We start from the raw sequence: 20,283 nt of genomic DNA, 5'->3' as shown, positions 1-20,283 counted from the left end.
TACCGAACGTTGACTATTTTATCTTTTAATGTTGCAGGGTATATATTAAACATGAAGTGTGTCGGTCTACTTTTACTTTTTATTGGCGCCGCATGTAAGTTTTATATTGCAAAAATCAGTACAGCGTTAAAGGATAAAATATAAAGTTTATACCTTATTCTCATGTAACCAAGGGCTTTCCAATAAATAGCGGGAAAACCTCATTCCAAAGGCGAATATAGAGAGATCAAACTGTATTTGTATTATTTTTTTATCGCGGGAACAGAAATCCTACGCTGATATAAAATATATCAAGAACCATCTGCTTAATGATATTTTTACAGATGGTGGCATCGTGACAACTGTCACAGTGAACTCATATGCAAGAACTGTGGCATCAGGTAGTCATACCACCCTGCCATGCTCATTCACTATGTCAGATCAATCCCAGCCCCCCATTATTTACTGGATCAAGGTTTGCATGTAACTTATTTATTGTCCCATGTGTCGAATCAATGGCAGTCGTACTAACACGGGTGTTTTATTTCATATATCTCGTGCCCGCTTACGAGTTATTACATATTAAATAACTTTTTTATCCTTACGTGGCGGGGCATCTATACTCGTTATGTTGCTTACGATGTACTCTACAATTTGAATACTTTTTTATGGTAACTGTTTTAATGTATGGCTGACAAATTAGATTACCATTACCACAAAACAGCTTTTCACTTTGGTACCAACCCGCATTACGAAGTACTTAAGTAGCAAAGAAACATCATCCCTATTCCGAACATTCTTATATACTTTTCATTTTCATGTTTATAGTAACGTTAATACATTGTGTTGTTTTAAACAAACGTTTTCAATTAAACAACAGGGAATTAGCGTCGACGACCCCGATGCTGAGGTGATTTTCAAAGGTTTCAAATACTGGAACGAAACTCTTGGGGAAAACAGACAATTCTTTGGCGACTACGAAGGCAGAGCAACCGTGGCTGACTTAGAGGTGAACTATAGAATGAATAAATATCATTGGGGTGTTTTAAAACCCAAGGTGCCGTTTAGCGTTTTTTACACACTACACGTGCAGTTGGACAAATTACCACGTATGTATAATATTGTTTATAGTATTTTTTACATATGTGGAAGTTGGGGTAATTTACTTGTTTGGAACAATTGACGTTATATGCCTTACGCCGACGATAGTAGCAGCATAGAGCCTCGAACCCATACCCTCTTGGTTATACGTTATTCAACAAGTAAGTTACCAGTTATTGATATAACTTCCAATCTGTCCTTGGTTTGCAGCAACCATCTATTCAGATCAATGACTTGACAGCAAACGATGAAGGTAGATATTGGTGCATGGTTGCTGAATGGTCAGGGAGGCAACAGGAAGGAACGGATGCTGACGGCATGGCTTTAATGATCGATGGTAAGACATTTCTCTTTCTTTATAACAGTCAGGTGTCGTATGAAAACGGTGTGCATAAAACATCTATATAGTAGGGTGGGAGAAGATGGGGCACCTTTCCATTTTATTTTCTCGTTCTATTTGCCAGTATACAAAAAAATTCAAAGAATTATAAAGCCGTATCCTCACGACTCCCATGAACCGTTGTTAATTGTTTAAATCACCATCAGGATATTCAAATATTGTGTGCTATAAAAAGTGTCCCATCTTCTCCCCCCCCCCCCCCCCGGACGTATATAACGACAAACCGACGATAAATCAATTAAGTTTACAAAAGTTTTGGTTCCCACGCCACACAACTCGATCTGTAATCAACAGAATTAAACAAAACTTATTTATATTCGTTATACAGGGTCCAAATCGTACGTTATATCTTATCAAACTGGTGCAAGCGTTGCAGTCGACGTAGGAGATTCGACCTTGATCGAATGTTCTTACGGTGGTAGTGTCAATGTTGTAACTTGGTACGAAGGTCCATTCCATCTCCCAGACAGTGAAAACTTCACCCACACGGAGGTATATCCACAATTGCTTGCGTATGTTTTACGCTGAAACGGCGACGTTTTTTGTCGAAAAAGCTTTTTACTTCTGTTTTATCCGTAAGCGAGTTAACACAACTTGGCCAATTTCATAATGATGGCCATTATTCTTTACTTATTATGTTACCGGTTTACTTATTATGTTACTCTGTAATATCTGAACTGTCCGTATTAAGGCGAATATCTTCTTTAAAGTGTAAAAGAGAATTTCTGACGATATAACAATAATAATATTGATTGTTTTGTGTGTTGGCAGAAGATCTTATTTTTTCAATTGTCAGAATTTTTAGAAGGCAACAACTTATACCTATTAATGTTATATACTCCCACAGATTGGTACTTACACCAAAGTAGGTACTAGATATCTTTCCACCTCAACAGTCGTTATGGAGCCCGGGTTTAGCAACATGGGAATTAACTATTATGACTCTCTATATATCAGCGGAGCAACAAAGGAAAACTCGGGAAGGTATTTCAGTGTTTCTATCAATTTACAGCAGTGTTTTCAGATTATTTTTTAGTGTTTCTGTTACCTTTTTAAACAGTGCTGCCTATGCTTCCAGGTATTGGCCATATTCGTGCAAGTGGGGATTCGGTAAAACTTACATAAATTGTTTTAAGTTCCATATCTTCTCCATTGACGCTGTTCTGTTTATCCCAATAGGTTCAAACTAATACATTACAATGACAAATTACTTTATAATCTTGGTGGATATATATTGATGTTATATTTTACTCTGTCCAGGTATTGGTGCGAAGTATCCAGATCAAGCGCCGCTAACCCCGAGTTGCAAACCGATCGCTCATCTACTCTGTTGAGTGTCAACTGTAAGTGTAACCCCTCACATTTGAAACAAGCATTACATAGTCCTCGCCACAGCAAAAAAATAATTAAAATTATAAACACACCAAATGCTTAACTCAGTGAATAATCAATAACTCAGTGAATAATCAATACTTGGTTCAAAAGCTAGTTTCCACTATCATAGTTGTTTTTACATAACCCCATTTAAAAACAAATGATTCCAAACAGCGCCACCTTTCGAGTGTGAGGGCAATGCTCCAGGTCTCTACCCTGACCCCGATGATTGCTCCATGTACTACGAGTGTGTGTCAGGCAACCCCATCACTTATCATAGATCATGTGGTTATGACGGTCTCGTATTCGACGAAGCCAACGGTTACTGCGATTGGGCTGCCAATGTAGCGCCACCATGCGGGGTAAATATTGAGTGAATGTAACTTTTGAGTGAATGTAACTTATTTATATCCGAGAGTGCCAACAGCAGCTGTTGTAACAGAACAAAAGTGTTCCGTTTCACACACATCGTACTTGCTTACGGGTTACCACGTATGTAACTTTTTATGGTGTTAAATATTGGCAACACGAAAGCTTGCAAATTTCCAAGGAGTTTGGGAGTCGGTAAACTTGGATAGGGGTTAAGAGTGGATCCTTGTATAGTTGTGTGTAATACATTATAAAAGCCAAACAGCTTATCTCAGTTTTAATTAATATGCCAATCTTCTGTAAATTCAGAGATTATCTATGTTTAACTTAGTTTGACAAACATGTATCTTCCTTTGCAGACTGCAAGTAATTAAAGCCGTGGAGATCAACGCAACAACTATGTAACAGTTGCAAAGTAATAAACCAACTGTCGGTAAAAACTAAGTTTCATTTATGTACATAAAAGAAAACGTTGGCCAAAGTTAGTGTGAAAAGAGATTGCTTGAAAATATTATATTTTCCAAGCCAGTATATAAAGCCAAGCAAACGTGACTTGCGTTGAATTTGATTAGAAACTGTCACTGCTGTAACTTCTACGTCTTCGTCTTTCACGACGTTTGCGTCTATGTGAGCGATTGTTGTCGTGACTTGAATTATTCGAAACATCAGAATTATTTTTCCGTGAGTGTGATTCCAATGATGAATAACTTCGTCTTCTTCTTCTCCTTCTCTCGGATGATCTGTCCCGCTGCCTTCTTTTTTCATAAATTCTCTCATCCGACGAACGAGATCTCTTCTCTTCCTCATAGTTTTCACGCCCGTTTTTTCGCGCATCGCCAGCTCTGTCTCGTGAATTCCAACCCCCGTTTTCATGTGATCGTGAAGGGTTATAGTCATTATGGCTCAACTCACGAGAGTGCCTCATTGCAAAGTTCTCTACTTCTTGATTACCCTTAAAAAACGAGTAAAATCCCTTTTTCGTTTTGCCCCAAAACTTTCTCTCCTTTCCCTGATACTTCTTTATACACTTTGAGCATCGGTAAACCAAGAAGACGATCAAAACTGTCACGATGATTCCAGCTACAAAACACATCCCCACATACACAACGACTGGACCACAGCAAGCGTAACCTGTCAGATATAAAACATTTGCCTACTTACGAGTATATAACTCTGTGGTTGGTTGTAAGTTTTTTATGAGCGTAACTTATTTCGCACATTAAGATAGTTTGAAACGGTAGTCAATTAAAAATATGAATTCCTAAGAAAGATTTTACAAACTCACCGATAAAACTAATGGTCACTGATCCTTCTCCATCGTTATAACTTAACTTCTTCGACATTTCCCCGTTGTTTACCGACCCCCCACCACCGCCCCATCCAACCGGTGGGCCCCCAGCCCCACCAGAATACCCACCCCCACCACCTGCGCCCCCATCAGAGCTACCAGCCCCACCCCCACCAAACCCTCCGTGGTTAAAACGGGGTAAGCCGTCAATGAATTGAAAGAATCCACCCTGGCCCCGAACAGTGCGCCTTTTGGATGTGTAACTGTAAGCAGGTTTCGGATAATCCACGTTCGTAAGCTCTCCCTGCTTTACCCGGTTAAGATCCCCGTTACCTAGGTATCCCGCCCCTCCGCCAGAAGAACTGATCCCATTTACGCGCATAACACCGAACGCGCCGCCGGAGCCGTTTGTTCCAGCGACGCCGGCGTTTTGATCAATAATTTCCGGGGTTGGGGAGCCTGGTTTCCCGCCAGGCACCAAAGCAGCGTCGGCGTAATTCCGCATCGTCTGTGGTGGATTCCTTCCAGCACTTGAGCTACCACCACCGGCGACCATCAAAACATAGGAATCTGACACTCGTGTAACAAATGTTCCTCCTGAACCACCCGGACCTCTCGTTGAACCACTAGATGGCGTGTAACTGCTTTTTTGACCTAAATATAATATTATTTGCATTTCCCATCAACTTTTTGATGCATACCAAGTTTTCTAGTTATTCTGCAAGTGCTTCCCAGTTTACCTCATGCTTTTACTAATTATTTCTGTATTTATAACAAAAATTGTTTTGATTTAATATTTAACAATAAAAAAACCCCCAGACTACTGCTTTGGCTGATTAATGCAACACTGTTGAAAGTCCAACTACCAACCTACCTATATACTTAAAATAGCTTAAAGCTGTCTCCATACACTGACCTTTACACCCGACATCAGTATAAAGTCACAACACACATAAACTTACCAACTAATATTTGCAACTTTTCCCCTTGGTTAAGTCGGAACTCTGACGTCACCAAACCCCCCCTTCCGACAGCTCGACCGTACACACCAAGGCCTGACGGTCCCCTGGCTGAACAAAACAATAGTGTTACGAGTTTAATTAAAACCTGTGGGGTAAGTTGGATGCCGTTAGCACATACAATTTCATCTTTTCTAATCGTAGTTTTAACAATTAGCAACGATTTCTTAGAGCAGTGACCTCGACAATATACGGTTATATAATTCTGAAAATACTCGTTTTTTTACCAAAATGGGACATCAAAAGAAAATTAAAAAGCATAAACTATCACACCCAATCTATTATAATTATTAATGTTGTGACGTATACCTGTTATAAGGTAGAGTCCCGAAATAGGTACTGTCCATGTTTGCAATCCGTATTCTACCGTTACGTCATCAGCAAGATTCGTGTCTGTGTATGCCTGGTCGCATTGATTCTATATACAGATAAACATTGTGCAAATATCATGTTTTAACGACATTACTATTTTAAGTAATATTTTAAATTATATACGTTTTTAACGACTGTATAGTTTTGTTGCTAATTTTGTCAACTTCGCAGTTTTAATTACTACGAACTGTGTTGCTGTATTCGAAAAAATAAATACAAGTTTATAATATAGTACTGTGGGGTAAGATGGAACACCTTTAGCACATTATATCTAAATATTCGGATCGTGTTTTAAACAAATACCTACGGTCTATGGGAGTCGTGGAGATGCGGTTTTATAACTCTGAGAATGATCTTTGTTTATTACCAAATGAGACGAGAAAATAGAATAAAAAGGCATCCCATTCTCCCCACCCCACTATGTCTTATTGCACATCTTATTACATATTTGATTAGTGACGGTACACGCTACATTTCATAAACTGTACCTGTGTTGGTCCGATTCGTCCAGTTAGCCCACAACTGCTGAAATCCCATCTCAATTCAACAATTGGTTCTGTCTTTAATTCAGCTGCTGCATTAGATATGACCCAAAGCAGCAAAAACTTCCACATTATGCCCTAAACCTTGAAAATCTATATTCGGTCAGTTAAATCGAAATATTTCTGAGAAGAGCTGCTAAAATTGTATAACAAATACCATTCTTAGACCGTCGTGTGCTAGTGAAATGCGAATTAAATGTAAAAAGATATGAAACCAAGGCGTCATAGCCTCGAGGCGTCTTTTGACAAGGTAGCAATTACATCAAGAATTCAATACGATAAATTGTTGGAGGTTTTGAATAAATTTACGGTCCTGTATATAAAGGTATATCGATTAAAACACAAAGGCACCTGATAATCTAATGTTGTTTCTGCAACTGACATCACAAAAATAATGTTTAAGACGTTTTTGCACGGCCTGACAGTCAACAAAACAAAAGAGCAAATCAGTTGGGTACAGGCAAAAAAACTATAATTAAAAAAAATAAATTTGCACATCCGACGAACCTGTAACTCAAGATTGGTTTATTACTTATGCTGAACCTGCCCTTTAAGGATGTCAAAAACATGCTTATGTCGTGCTTTAGTTAGTATAAATCGACAGAATGCTCCCTTTTTCATACGCACCTGAATCCACACCAGACTTCAAAAAAGCCTTAATGAGTAAGCACGTACTAAAACAATTAGCATATTATTAATTAATTCATTTACTAGACCGGTCGACTAAGCTCGATTAAACACAAACCAGAAAAAAACAACAAAGCGGATTTTATTCTCCATTTTTGTCGGTTTAGCAGCAGAGTGGTAGAAACACCGAGTAGTCCAACTGACAGAAGCGGTGACTTTTGCAATAAATTTAAAGGAACCAGTTAAGCTTTGTTTGCGATTTCCTTTTGTGAAAAGGTGTAAAACAACTTATATTTATTTGATCAAACTTTAAAAAAAAAAAAATAAAATTATTTCAGTAAATGACTAAAATGTCACAAATTAGCTGCTTCTAAATCTGATTTTTCGATATAGAAAACAAATTACCCATGTCGTTCAGACTTTCCAACCTTTAAATTTGATTTTAAGTCTATAAGTTTACCTGTAATTTACCGAATAACATGCATTTTTTCATACCGCTGAGTTGTTTTGGACCCAAATTGGCGTTCAATTTTTTTACGTAACAATGGGCTGGACTACTTGGTATTTCTATGGCTGTAGGTTGAACTTCTAATAAAGTCCACCACATAAAAAGCTAATTAATCACTCATTGTGCACGATTTTTAGCCTAAAATTTATAAATATATAATATGATTTGATTTTGTTCAAGAGATTAAAGAATAAATGCTAGAATTAAAAATTGAGAAGGGCGGCAAAAGGCGCGCAAAAGGCTACAAGAACAACTGTTCTATGACAAAGGATTTATATGACCACTTACGTGCTCAAAAAGCGGTATGCGAAGCGTGGTTAACAGTGATGACAACTTATATGATAGTCCTATCAGTGAGTTTTCTATGAATTAAAAATATGTATATCTGTATTTAAAGTTTTTACGTTTAATATATCATAAAAAGGCCATACAAAACGCATATACGTTCGGCGCATGGCCTATGGTTAGCATGCCTGCCACCAACCCATATGAAATTAATGCTGCTGGTAATTAATAGAAATTAGTTTTTTCTTGGAGACGTTAAAAACATGTTTCAAATGTTTTTATCAATTCGTTGCCAATTTTTGGACAAAGCTGCAAAAAATAATGGTTAAAAACAAATTACAGAATGTTTAAAACACCTTGCCCTGATTATACCTGTGATTGTAAACCTTTTATGATGCTCTCTTTCAATAATTTTAACAGGTTATTGTAAATGAATGCTAATTCGCCTGTTGTCCGTAATGACACGTGATATACAGACGCTGTACAATGCTGTATATTTACCTGTAAACAAGTTCTTTATTAACAACACTTCATATGAATCTAAAAGCTATATATTACTTACTGGGGTTTGCTCGGTGTTTGTTTTTGAAACAACTAGATTTAAATCAAAATAAATGTCGGTTGCTTCTCCGGTAAAATGACCGCTTTTCTCAATTATGAGACTGAAAATAAGATATTATTGTCTTCTTAAAAAAAGTGAAAAAACATTTTCAAAAAATTCAAATATACAGAGGGTGGGGCGCAAGGCAGGGCTCGGGCAAGGACGCTACTATTTTAAATCACCTTTTACAGGTACCCATTGATGATATGGACAAAACAAAATGCCACATTATTATTTGACAGTTTCCTGCTCACGGCCCACCAAAGAGCGGGGCAAAGGCGGTTACAGTTGTTAAGTATTAAAATTCGGTGTTAAAACGAATACAACAATTTTTCAATGGCTGGAAATAGCATTTAATAATAAGATGCTCATTCATCAATCACCAATTTGGTATCGTAGTTTAATAAAAAAGAATTAGATATTTTACACAGTTTGATTTTGTCTCATAAAATACTACAGTCAACTAACTGTCGAAATCCATAGTCGCCGTCAATCATAAAGCTCCCGTGTTCAATGCTGAAACGAATCACTGCGTTAGGAAATTTGGTGAGTTGTACTGTAGCTGTTGCCATCACGAATTGATAAATCTTTAAACTAAACAACGTTTGTAGAAAGTCATCCGGCAAAAGTTACAGCCTTGATTCACTTACTGTAAAAGAGCATAATGTACATTAGCAACCCTATAGATCGGAAGTTTCCACTCTCCAGATATGTCGTTCAGGGAAATGTTTTTCGGTTGGAGGCTGTCGGTATTTTTAACTATAAAGGAACTTCGATAACACATGGGGAAATAATGTGCTATTATAAACTTACGAATTTTAGCTATACATTCTGGCGCATCAAAGAACTTTCCAGCAGTTGTTGTTGGTTTTCCTTGTCGTACCCATATCCCACAAAGGACGATAAAAATAAAGATGCCAAGCAGCAACCAATACCCTTTCTTTGATTGACGTATTTCGAGTACATTTCTTAAATACTCTTTAATATCCGTCAAGTGTGTTTTCAGTAAATCATGAACCGCTATATTAATATAATTGACATAAAGCTTCGACATCGCTGTTCCAACATCAATTAATAAATATTGTATCATACAAATATGTACTTGTAATAACAAAAAAGTTATAATGAACATTAATAAAGTTTACATTTTTTGCTACAATTCGGGTATTGAGACACTATATTTTTTCGAGCCACTTTTCTTAAACTATCTCTTGGGGCAAGTGACTGAATTTCGAATATATTTTCCATATATTATTTCGTTATTATATCAGCAAACCTTTTAAAGTTTGGCAATAAAACCTCACAAAACTACAATAAAGGCGAGACGAAAATTTCAAGCCATATTAACTTCTACTTATTTTTGTCATGTGTATATCTCAGTTTGTTTTCAGAAAACTAAAACTAGTTTTATGAGACAAAACCAAACTGTACGAAATATTTCAGCCATTTGATTAAACTATATGATACTGGATTGATGATTCCAATTGGCAAATTACAACATTTCGGGAGTTTTAATATAATTTAGCCAGTATTCAAAATAAAGATCTTACCGAATTTTAATATTAACAACAGTTATTATCTTTGCCGCGTACTTTAGTTAAGTCGTGGGAATACTGCCGAATACAATACTGTCACAATCATTTCATCTATCAACAAAATAATATAGTAACAAAAACAAAGCTTTCTCCTTGCGTAAGTACTGGTTGCTGCAAATCCTAAATATGCCCTAATGTCTGGTAGTGATTTACAAACTGCTATACGTACATAATGAGTCATATGCAACTTATACATATCCACCATTTATACGTACGTATGGCGGAAGCATAAATGACAGAGGACCTGTGGGTGTATGACGTATGTTATATTGGACAGAGCCATAGAAATACCGAGTAGTCCAACCCATTGTTACGTAAAACACAAATTGAACGGCAATTTGGGTCCAAAATAACACAGTAGGTATAGGGAAAATGTATGTTTTTCGGTAAATTACAGAAAAACTTGGGCCTTAAAACAAATTTAAAGGTTGAAAAATGTAAAAAACATGTGTTATTTGTTTTCTGTGTCAAAAAAAAGTCAAAAATTAGAATTAGAAGCGGTTGATTTGCGACATTTTAGTCATTTAATGCGGCTAAATTTATACATTTTTTCTAAAAAATGTTTGGTAAGGTAAATAGAAGCTGTTTTACACCTTCCCACAATAGGAAAACACAAACAAAACTTAACAAGTTCGTTTAAACCCATTGTCAAAGTCACCACTTTTGCTCTATTTTGGACACACATAGACGGCAGTTGGACTACTCGGTGTTTATACGACTCATATATTTGAGGTTTTAACGTTTCTCAATTAATAACGTTTCTCAATTACCAGTGATGCAAGATATAGAGTTCATATAAAAGAAGTGTTGGAAACGGCTAAATTTGTTAAAATGTTCAAAACTGTTATTGCTAAAAATTGTTGTAGTTTATGATGCACCCTTGTATACCCTTTTGTACTGGTACACCCACTATACAGCTCAGTGGGTACACCCCCTGACATATTTTTGTGCACCCTAGGTTGCACACAGAAATAAAAAAGAGTAGAACGCGCAACTTTCCAAAACCGTGATATATTCTTTTTTCTATTCACGTGACCGCCAACTCCGTCCCCATTTCCCTTCGTCTCCATTGTAAAAGATAGGCGCATAATATTTTTGGACGGTTTTAGCTGTTTATTTTAAAAACTACACCAACTATTCAAGTTTGTTAGGCTAGTTTAGTTATTTGGTACGTTAACGCTTACAGTTTACCACTTGTTTAGGAAATTTAATTATTTAAAAAAATTAATTAAAAATTTCAAACAAACGGTTTTTGAGAAATATATATATATTAGAAAATAGTTTTTTTACACAATAACTTTAAATTAAGTCAAAAAACGAAGAAAAACTACACAAAACGTCATTGACTCCATTGACTACAATAGTAAACGGGAACGACCCGCGAAAGAGAGACAGTGTATCGTGCTCTCTCCTTTGCCGACATTGGAGATGCGCCTTCTATTCTTTTTTATTTCTGTGAGGTTGCACCGTGCACACCGGTTGAAGAGCATTTATCTTAAGAGGGAATAACCCCGCATCGTAAACTCTTTATAATTGAGGTAGTCATAGCCGACATGAGAGTTGCAATCGCCGATTGGTAATCAATAACCGGTAATTATTTCTTTAATTTCACAAATTATAATCTTATAACTGCATTCTGGGCCGTTTAAATAACATGGTGTATGAGTTTTATGTCTGTAGGAAAAGTAGAAACATCGAAAACGATCACTAAAAGTCGACCACGCATAAGTTCTGTTCCAGTACCTTACAATCTTTTGCAATTAAATTATCGGTAAAAACTTGGATTTTCAGATTTCTTAAATAACACATTATATAATATGAAGAAAGTAAAAGTCAGTGCTCCAGGAAAGATTATTTTGCACGGCGAACATGCGGTTGTACACGGAAAACGTGCTATAGCGTGTGCAGTCGACGGTCGTATTACGGTAAGTTATACAATTAACCAACAACTTTCTGTACACAATACAGTGTTATACTAAGGCATAATAACTTAAATCAAAGTAAGGTGTTCTGAAAATTATTGCGTATACTCTTAATAGCTATACAGTCTATTTACTCTTTAAAAAAACTGTATATATATTTTTTTTTCGCAATAAAAGTTTATTGGGTGGTTTTAGGTAGAAACAACAAAAACTGATGAAACTTCACTCAAGTTCAAGATGGTGGCTCTTTCAAGGAGAAATGACATTCACATAAAGTTGACAGATATTGAAAATCTGGCATCTTCTTCTAAGTTCAACAATGAGGCGAATTTGGAAACAAATATTAAATCATTTGTTGAAAAAAACTTTGAAAATGAAAACAAACTGCTTCAGATTGCTCTAACTATCTTTCTGTTTGGCTACCTTAAGGTAAAATCTTTTTGTAAGTTGCACAATGTTTGCGTATGTCTGTTTCTGATAAGATTTTATGTCTGTAATACTAATATTTCGTGCAAGTAAATGTACAGTTGTCAAAGACTTACATTTTCTTTTAGATTTTCAGCAAATCCAATAACTTCCCTTGCTTAAATATCGAGGTGACAAGTCAAAATCTTCCAATTGGAGCCGGTCTGGGGTCTTCTGCAGCGATAAATGTTGCTATGGCAACTGCTTTTCTTGTCATGTCTCACCAAATTCAGCCAACAAGAAATGGTAAGTTCCCTTCATCTAAAGCCATTTGTTGATTTTGTATAATACAAACCTGGTAAGTTCCCTTCATCTAAAGCCATTTGTTGATTTTGTATAATACAAACCTGGTAAGTTCCCTTCATCTAAAGCCATTTGTTGATTTTGTATAATACAAACCTGGTAAGTTCCCTTCATCTAAAGCCATTTGTTGATTTTGTATAATACAAACCTGGTAAGTTCCCTTCATCTAAAGCCATTTGTTGATTTTGTATAATACAAACCTTTATTATCGTAACCAAAGTTACAAAATAAAGTCTTTCATTCATCAGTATTTTTTTATAAATTCGTAGCCATAATAATTTTTCAGTCAGTGTTAAATCACCAAGTTTAAAATATTATAAACTTTTTAGACATGTTATTGAATGAAGAATCACTTACATTAATCAACGAACACGCATATTTAATGGAGAAAATTGTCCATGGTAATCCTTCTGGTATTGACAACTCTGTAGCTACTTATGGAGGAGCTGCGTCCTTTCAAGCTGGAGTAATAACAAGATTAAAAAAGTGAGAGTTGATATTAAAGTATGTTGTAGGTAGTAGTTCCCAACCCTATGTATATACTATATATCACTGGGAATCATTTTTAGCATATAGTAGGGTAGAGAAGACAGGAAACCTTTAGACCATAACATCCAAATAACCTAATCAGTTTTTAAACAATTAACAACGGTCTACAGGAGTCGTGAGGATACAATTTTATAATTCTTTAAATGTCCTTTGTTTACTACCAAATGGGTCAAAAAAATAAATAATTTCCACCATACTAAATAGACCAAAATGGCTTGGGACATTTATAAATTGGTGACAGCTGAATTATCATATACATGTGTGGCAACATAAAACATCACAAAATTAACTCTTCATTGTTTTTACAACTGATTTTCATATTTGCCAAGTTTTCCTGAACTGCGATTTTTAGTGACGGACACAAAAGTTTCAAGAAATACCAAAGCTCTTGTTTCTGCTGTGCAGGAAAAGTTGTCTCAGGTGAATAAAATATTGTTGAAGATTGGTGGATGTCTGGAATTAGGGGCAATTATATATTGACCACTGAGCTGAAACAACGGTTAAGGTGGCTGTACACAGTATCCGGCATGCGAATTCGCCTGCGAAGCATGGAGCAGCGAAATCTGGACAAAACGGGAGAATTTCAGATACTGTGTACAGCCACCTTTAAGTGTTTTACCCACAAAAGTAGATACATCAAGCCTCGCACTTTAATCATTGTGGTACAGTGCCAGTGTAGAATTAAAAAATCAATTTTTGAGGGAATTAAAAAATCAATTTTTGTTTTTCCCAACTTCAGAATTTCTTTGCAGTATCCAGAGACTACCGGTCACATATTGTATGCCATTGATGAAATATGTAAAACAGCAGAGAAACTGTTTGCAAATTGGAATGAAACAGAAAACTCACAAAACCAGCTAAAGGTTAGAAAACAAACGAAAATACAATTTTAATCACTTTCTTCAATAGGATTTTGTCACTCATGTTTTGTGCGTCAATAAAAGGTTTTGTTGCTCAAATATATTCTTGTATTTCAGGATTTACTAAAGATAAATCACCACCTCTTAAACAGTATTGGGGTGGGCCATGCTAAGCTGGACAAGATTCATCAATTATCGAATGACTTTGGGTTTGCATGTAAACTGACAGGAGCTGGAGGTGGTGGGTGTGCTATAACCCTTATAGATGAAGGTACAGATGCACAAAGGGTGGAATCCTTGAAGCAAGAATTGCATGACAATGGTTTTCTATCATGGGAAGCAACATTAGGGTGTGGAGGGGTGAAAATGTTGGAGGTTGTGAGATGACAGTAGAATAAGCTGTCATGTTATAAACTGTACACCTCCTATTAGCATCTAGTATTAGTCCTTATCTTCAGCAGATTAGTGAAAGAACATATAACTCTTGCGCTTGAATTACCTCTGCAATACTGGAAGAACCAAAAAAAGACATTTATTGACCACCGAAACAAAAGCCTGTCAACTGAGCTGATTTCTTGCCAATAATTTCGCTTAATTTAAATAATCAATTTGCTGTTTGCACGATCTGCATAAAATACTATCTTGACACGTGTTGTATTTAAAATATAATTTAACCATCACTTGGTGATGATAACAGTTGTCTTCTTGTACTGTGTTGAACTACAATGGAGCCGCACATAAGGAAAATGAATTGAAACCCTCTATAAAACTTCTATATGAGAATCACTGGTTCTTTAGTTGACCCACAAATTTCTCGATATCGTTCTAAAATATCCAGGTCATACATAGCACCTTCAACATAATCTTTACGAAGATAAAATATTTGGTCCGAAACATCGGCTTCTTCACTCTGTAAATGGAAATCGCTTAAATTCCAAAACATAAGAGTATTAAATGAGGTATTCCAAAGTATTTATATGGTACAGGGTTGTATAAAGTTGAAGTTGAGTTACCAATATACCATTGTTTATAGTTAAAATAACATACTTAAGTTAACTTGCTTCGATTACAAAACAATTTATATTAAAAATAAACAGCGATAAAACAACACATAATATTTATAATCAACTGGTTTTCCTAATTTTCATTCTCCACTTACTTTTGCCAAGTCCCAGAAACCCAGTCTCTCTACTGCCATCAAGTGAGCTTTATCATCAATTTCCATTTCTTGAAAAACTCTTTCTCTCTCGTTAGAATATTCCTTTAATATTTGACTTTCTATTTCTATTAAAGTTTCTCTTTCTTTCACCCAGTCTTGTGCTGTTTGTTTAAATGAATTCATATCTTGTTCTTCGTTCACTTTAAGGCAAGATAACAACTTGTTGGCAGCACCATTCAATGTAAGAGTTTCATCAGACTAAATATAAGGGCAAATATTAAGGTACATGAACATCTTAAATTTAAAACAGGATAACCTTTGTGTGTTTTATTTCATAAGAGTTAGGTATGTAATTACGAGTTAAGTATGTAACTTTGAGGATTTCGAAAACTATTAGTTAATTCTTTTAGTATTTAACTTATGTCAAATGAGATAACTATGACCGATTTAAGCAGAGTTGTCTTAGTTAGTTTCGCTGTAGGCCTTACACATAAATATGGGATAAAAGCAGTAACGTACCAACCACACTTGGAGATAAGCTTAATTACCAGTAGTTTTTCTTTTCGCTGAGAAATTTGGGCCAAGAGCTGAGAAATTTGGGACCAGTAGTGCACCAAATGTCAAAATTAAACTATTTATATTTGACCTAAAACTCACAGATATTAAACTTCTTTCGCGCAAGTTGTTTATAACTTCTTTAACTTTCACTAATGTATCACAGTCACTACCTTGTTGACCCGCACAGTGAAGTAAAGTATTCGCCTGTGGAATAACAGAGGTGTGTTAAAGAAATCATCACATAAGTTGTATGAATTTTCATTTCATGTGTTTCGATTTAGACGAAACCTACCAGCATTGCTCTTACCCAAAATTGCAATAAAAAAATTGGTGTGTAATCTATAAATCCTGATCCTACAAAAAAGCTCTGTTTATATTGTAAATTAAGTTAATAAACTGTTGTTTTCTGTGATATTATAAAAACTAAGTTGAAACTAATCACACAAACTTACACATTCTTCGGATATAACAAAATTTGAGGTTTCCAGATAATTTAAAGCTCTATCCAAATAGCCAGGTTCCCAAGACAGTGGACCTACATGGTTGTAATGGGGAAATAAATATAGTTGTGTTGGATAAACAATAAACCTTAAATAAAACACCATGAAAAAGTATTACAACGCTTTTATAGTGTGTATATTGCCAAACAGAACAACCCAAGATTTTTTTTTTAGTTTCGTCACTCTGTCAGGATGAACATTACGAATAAAACATTGACACATACCACTGAAATCTTATGAACAGTGACACATACCCCATGGTTCTTGGTAAATTGCCCTAATGCCATGTTCTGCCTCGATTTGACCAAGAAGTGCTTGACCCATCACCATTATGGGTGGGTTGGATAAGAATCGACCTGAAAATTTGACCTAAAAATTTTAAAAAGTGCACTACCAACGAAACACAATGCTAAATCATCATAAGTATTATTTATTTTAGATGTAGCAAAATTATGTGGCTTTGTATGTTTCAAACACACAATATGGTTATATGTATATACTATACAGTTTAATTTCTAGACCAAGTAGAAAATAGACCAAGTAGAAAATAGACCAACAATTAAATCACAGGCATCCTTTTTTTTTAAATGTACAAAAATTATGTGGGGCAGTAACTTGTTAAAACACACAAGCAGTCAATGAAGGTTACAAGTAAAAAACAGACTGGATTAATAAAAAGAAATATTTGAGACATAAGTTTGTATGTAAAACAAAAAATCTTAAAAGAAAACAAAGTAACAACAAAACTAACCAACACAGTACAACACGCCGGCGATATTTCTCTTTTCAACCACATCTGCAAACTCAGGAACAACATTTCCTTCTGCAATGTTAGCTTTCCAGTATTGTGAGAGGAGCTTCAAACTTAACGCGTGGCAAGTTTTGTTATCGAGCATTTCAAGAAGGAACATTTCGACAAGGACTTCAACCCCACCTGGTAACATACAAGGCTAAAGCCTGAAGCTATATAGGCATATAGCAATGTAGTACTATTTATTTTTAAAAACTTGGGGTTTCCGATATGAAACGAACATTAATTTTTTTTGAAAAATAACTTTATTTTGTTTAATGAGTGAATAAAATAACTTTATTTTGGCTAATTGGACACAAAAAGGAGTAATATACAACATTGTAAAGTAACGATAAATCCACATATGAATGAATGAAGGTAACTTACTTTATCCTCGCGTGGCCGGAAAACGACAGTCGTTATCACACGGGTTTAACACCTCGTGCCAGCTTACGAGTTACCTTGTATGTTACTTTGTGGGTGACTATTTTTTGGGGGATTTTTTCATTTTTTTTAAAGTATGGCTGATAATTTAGACAACCCATTAGTGACCACTGGGTTGGAGCAATTGCCGTTAAGTGTCTTGCCCAAGGACACATACGCCCACAATGGTAGCAGCGTCAAGCCTTGAACCCATTACCTCCGGGTCACAGGCAGACGCGCTAACCACTATGCCACGGCGCCAATATACACAATACACAAGCCATATACACAACTCGTTTATGGTTAATACTGAAAACAAAAGTACAAAATTGTATTTTTTATACGTGTGTTTAAAACTTCAAACCTAGGTCCAACACATTTTCTTGTGCATAACTTTTTATATGAACAAACAACACACCTTTTAAGTCGTTTTTCTTCATAAAATGATCAAGTAATTTATTAAAGCAGACTTGATCTGGGAAAATTCCATAATGTTGTTTGTTTTTGAGACATTCCATGAGAATTTGAGCGTCATACTTTAAACACTTATCGACAAAAGTGTAAACTGTCCATGGGCGTAAAAAATAACCGTTTTCAGAATACCTGAACCTTCAAATAAAGGAATATTAATGTTTATTTTTAACAGCAATAGCGGTAGTTTCCCAACTCATTAGTCAATTAATGTAATTCATGATTTGCTCCTTTGAATAAATTAAAGACCTCCTTCTTTCTTTGTCAGATCAGTTGTCACTTGAGTTTAATTTTTTTTAAATTTAACTAATCCAAATATCCATCAATCCATGTGCATTTTTGATACCCTTAAAGTTTATGCAACAGTAAGAATTTGCATAAAAAATAAAGTTTATAATTTACACACAATATGTAAACATGCATACTTATGTAAGTAATATTGTGAGCCATGCAAATGCTCAGCATTATCAATGGTGGCCACCATACGGTCAATCATAAGTGAGCTGATTGGAAAATTCTTTTCATGGCATCGGTCAAGTGATAAACACACAACTGGCATGTCAGTGTTTTGCTCTCGCTTTGAAATCTCGCCAATGGCACCATATCTATCACTCAGGTACTTCCTTACTGGAATTTAAAATAAATAACCAAGTTAAAATCAGTTGCAAATCAAGAGCTGAAATTATCTTGTTCATGCTCCAATATAGCAAGCTTTATGCCAAAACTCAGTAACTATGTTTAAAACTTCAGTCTAATTTATTAGTTAAATATATCTTATCGTTTAATATATAAAAGCAATCAGCAGCACTATTTGAACCAGTGAAGAAGCCAGATAACTGTTTTCATGATCAATTCTCATGGCTATGCCAAGATCCTTCCAACCCCTCAATAAACAAAGTCATTCCTTACTCACATATATAAATGTTTTAGGGGCCCGACCACTGCGCAAGGCAACTGAGAATTATGAGGGAAAACTTTTCTACCAACCTTGTGTTTGTGTGCCACATCTAGGTACAAAGTGAATATTGGAATACAGCTTTGTAAAAAATGACATTGTCGTCAATTATGGTTGACGTTTCAAAGCATTTGAACTCGTAAACAACCTACGAACTACTAAAAGTTGTGAAACCTTCAAACAGAATCAATTACTGTTTAAAACAAAATGTTCGAAAAGTAATCAAGAATCCGCCCCACAAATTGAGGATCTGCATACAGACAAGTAGCCTATTTAATTTTAGCATGGAAAAGATTTAAGTTGAACCTAGTTAATAACAATATAGAAATCAAACAGAACATTTAAAAAGTTTGTAAAAAACATGATATGTACAGGAGTCAAGACTACAGGTATCATATTGAATGACAATATGATACTCGTTAAGGAATAAATATGCTGGCTTTACTCTTATTATGGAAACCACCTGCACTTAAGAAAAATTAAAATTGTGTTTTGGTCGATTACCAGCTTCACAGCCAATGTAGAGTACTCTTGATTTACTTATAAGAAATGTAAAACACTATTCATGTTTAACATGCGGGCATTTGTTTAAAAGTTACTTTTTCTTTTTATGATTCATGTTATGCCTATGCTTTCGTTGATGAAACTTCTTCGTCCTTTTCGTTAATTTTCCTGTTGGAAGTTTCTTTTTGTTTTGTTTTAATCGTTGTTGTGTGCTTGTGAGTTTAGCCGCATGTTCCATTGCTCTCTTTGTTTCTTTTTCCTTCTTTATGACTTCATTGGGGTCAACTTCTGGCGCAGGCTCATTACTTCCCATAAACATATCAGTAACAGAATCAAATAACTCACTTTCAACAACTGTTACATTATGGTTGGGCATTTCCAATACTTTACTGTTAATATCAACGTAACTTGCACCAATATCTGCTTCTCCCAATCTTATCTCATTCATTTCTTCAAGACGATTTTGTATTCCATCTCTTTTATTCTTTCGTATTTTGATACGCTCCTCTTTAATTTGCTTGTCTAATTGCAGTCTTGCTTGCTTCTTTCTCGCCTCTTTACGTTTGTGAAATCCGGTGAGAAAATCTTTTCGTTTTTCTTCGTCAAATTTAATATCTAACTTTCGTGCTCTTGGTTTTCCCATATTTTAAATTATTACCTTTACTACAGAATGCAAAATGTTGATTACGTGCAGCACGTGTGACGTTTGAACGCTCTTTTTTCTTTCGCTTCAGCCTTTTTTACTTGCCCTCTCTCATTCTTTT

At 35.4% G+C, this 20,283-nt stretch overlaps 6 protein-coding genes across 7 annotated transcripts; 2 read left to right on the top strand and 4 right to left on the bottom strand.

Annotated features, from left to right (window-relative positions):
• The first annotated feature begins 21 nt into the window (after positions 1-21).
• Positions 22-3,693, top strand: LOC149727716 (uncharacterized). The gene is made up of 9 exons (XM_089888655.1): positions 22-94; positions 324-454; positions 860-988; positions 1,291-1,417; positions 1,809-1,972; positions 2,328-2,464; positions 2,741-2,823; positions 3,029-3,216; positions 3,583-3,693. The coding sequence occupies exons 1-9, from the start codon at positions 52-54 to the stop codon at positions 3,595-3,597; spliced, it is 1,017 nt and encodes a 338-aa protein (XP_089744781.1). The 5' UTR covers positions 22-51; the 3' UTR covers positions 3,598-3,693.
• LOC149727715 (uncharacterized) lies at positions 3,652-6,649 on the bottom strand. Its single transcript, XM_089888647.1, has 5 exons — positions 6,391-6,649; positions 5,840-5,948; positions 5,474-5,581; positions 4,509-5,165; positions 3,652-4,354 (listed from the first exon to the last, which is right to left on the bottom strand). Exons 1-5 carry the CDS (start codon positions 6,514-6,516, stop codon positions 3,792-3,794), a joined length of 1,563 nt encoding a protein of 520 aa, XP_089744773.1. The 5' UTR covers positions 6,517-6,649; the 3' UTR covers positions 3,652-3,791.
• Positions 6,650-7,965: 1,316 nt separating this feature from the next.
• Positions 7,966-11,230, bottom strand: LOC149727714 (BPI fold-containing family C protein-like). Of its 2 annotated transcripts, none has more exons than XM_089888660.1 (6): positions 9,279-11,230; positions 9,116-9,224; positions 8,934-9,059; positions 8,427-8,526; positions 8,237-8,365; positions 7,966-8,173 (listed from the first exon to the last, which is right to left on the bottom strand). In XM_089888660.1, the coding sequence occupies exons 1-6, from the start codon at positions 9,595-9,597 to the stop codon at positions 8,120-8,122; spliced, it is 837 nt and encodes a 278-aa protein (XP_089744786.1). In that variant the 5' UTR covers positions 9,598-11,230; the 3' UTR covers positions 7,966-8,119. The 2 variants fall into 2 exon arrangements, with proteins under 2 accessions (XP_089744786.1, XP_089744787.1); XM_089888661.1 differs by having other exon boundaries at positions 8,934-8,981.
• Positions 11,231-11,520: 290 nt separating this feature from the next.
• LOC149727713 (mevalonate kinase-like) lies at positions 11,521-14,853 on the top strand. The gene is made up of 8 exons (XM_089888652.1): positions 11,521-11,650; positions 11,852-11,985; positions 12,178-12,411; positions 12,537-12,693; positions 13,080-13,236; positions 13,629-13,719; positions 14,052-14,162; positions 14,277-14,853. The coding sequence occupies exons 2-8, from the start codon at positions 11,878-11,880 to the stop codon at positions 14,544-14,546; spliced, it is 1,128 nt and encodes a 375-aa protein (XP_089744778.1). The 5' UTR covers positions 11,521-11,650; positions 11,852-11,877; the 3' UTR covers positions 14,547-14,853.
• On the bottom strand, positions 14,795-19,192 carry LOC149727712 (uncharacterized). The gene is made up of 9 exons (XM_089888649.1): positions 19,048-19,192; positions 18,486-18,687; positions 18,008-18,198; positions 17,128-17,310; positions 16,631-16,732; positions 16,329-16,411; positions 15,976-16,080; positions 15,319-15,576; positions 14,795-15,069 (listed from the first exon to the last, which is right to left on the bottom strand). The coding sequence occupies exons 1-9, from the start codon at positions 19,112-19,114 to the stop codon at positions 14,932-14,934; spliced, it is 1,329 nt and encodes a 442-aa protein (XP_089744775.1). The 5' UTR covers positions 19,115-19,192; the 3' UTR covers positions 14,795-14,931.
• LOC149727711 (nucleolar protein 12-like) lies at positions 19,190-20,233 on the bottom strand. The gene has a single exon (XM_089888669.1). It carries the CDS (start codon positions 20,160-20,162, stop codon positions 19,611-19,613), a length of 552 nt encoding a protein of 183 aa, XP_089744795.1. The 5' UTR covers positions 20,163-20,233; the 3' UTR covers positions 19,190-19,610.
• Between the last annotated feature and the right edge of the window lie 50 nt (positions 20,234-20,283).

This window comes from Ciona robusta, chromosome 11, assembly GCF_009617815.1.
Source record: "Ciona robusta chromosome 11, ASM961781v2".
In the NCBI taxonomy this organism is placed as follows: Eukaryota; Metazoa; Chordata; class Ascidiacea; order Phlebobranchia; family Cionidae; genus Ciona; species Ciona robusta.
This window is presented reverse-complemented; position numbering and strand designations above follow the sequence as displayed.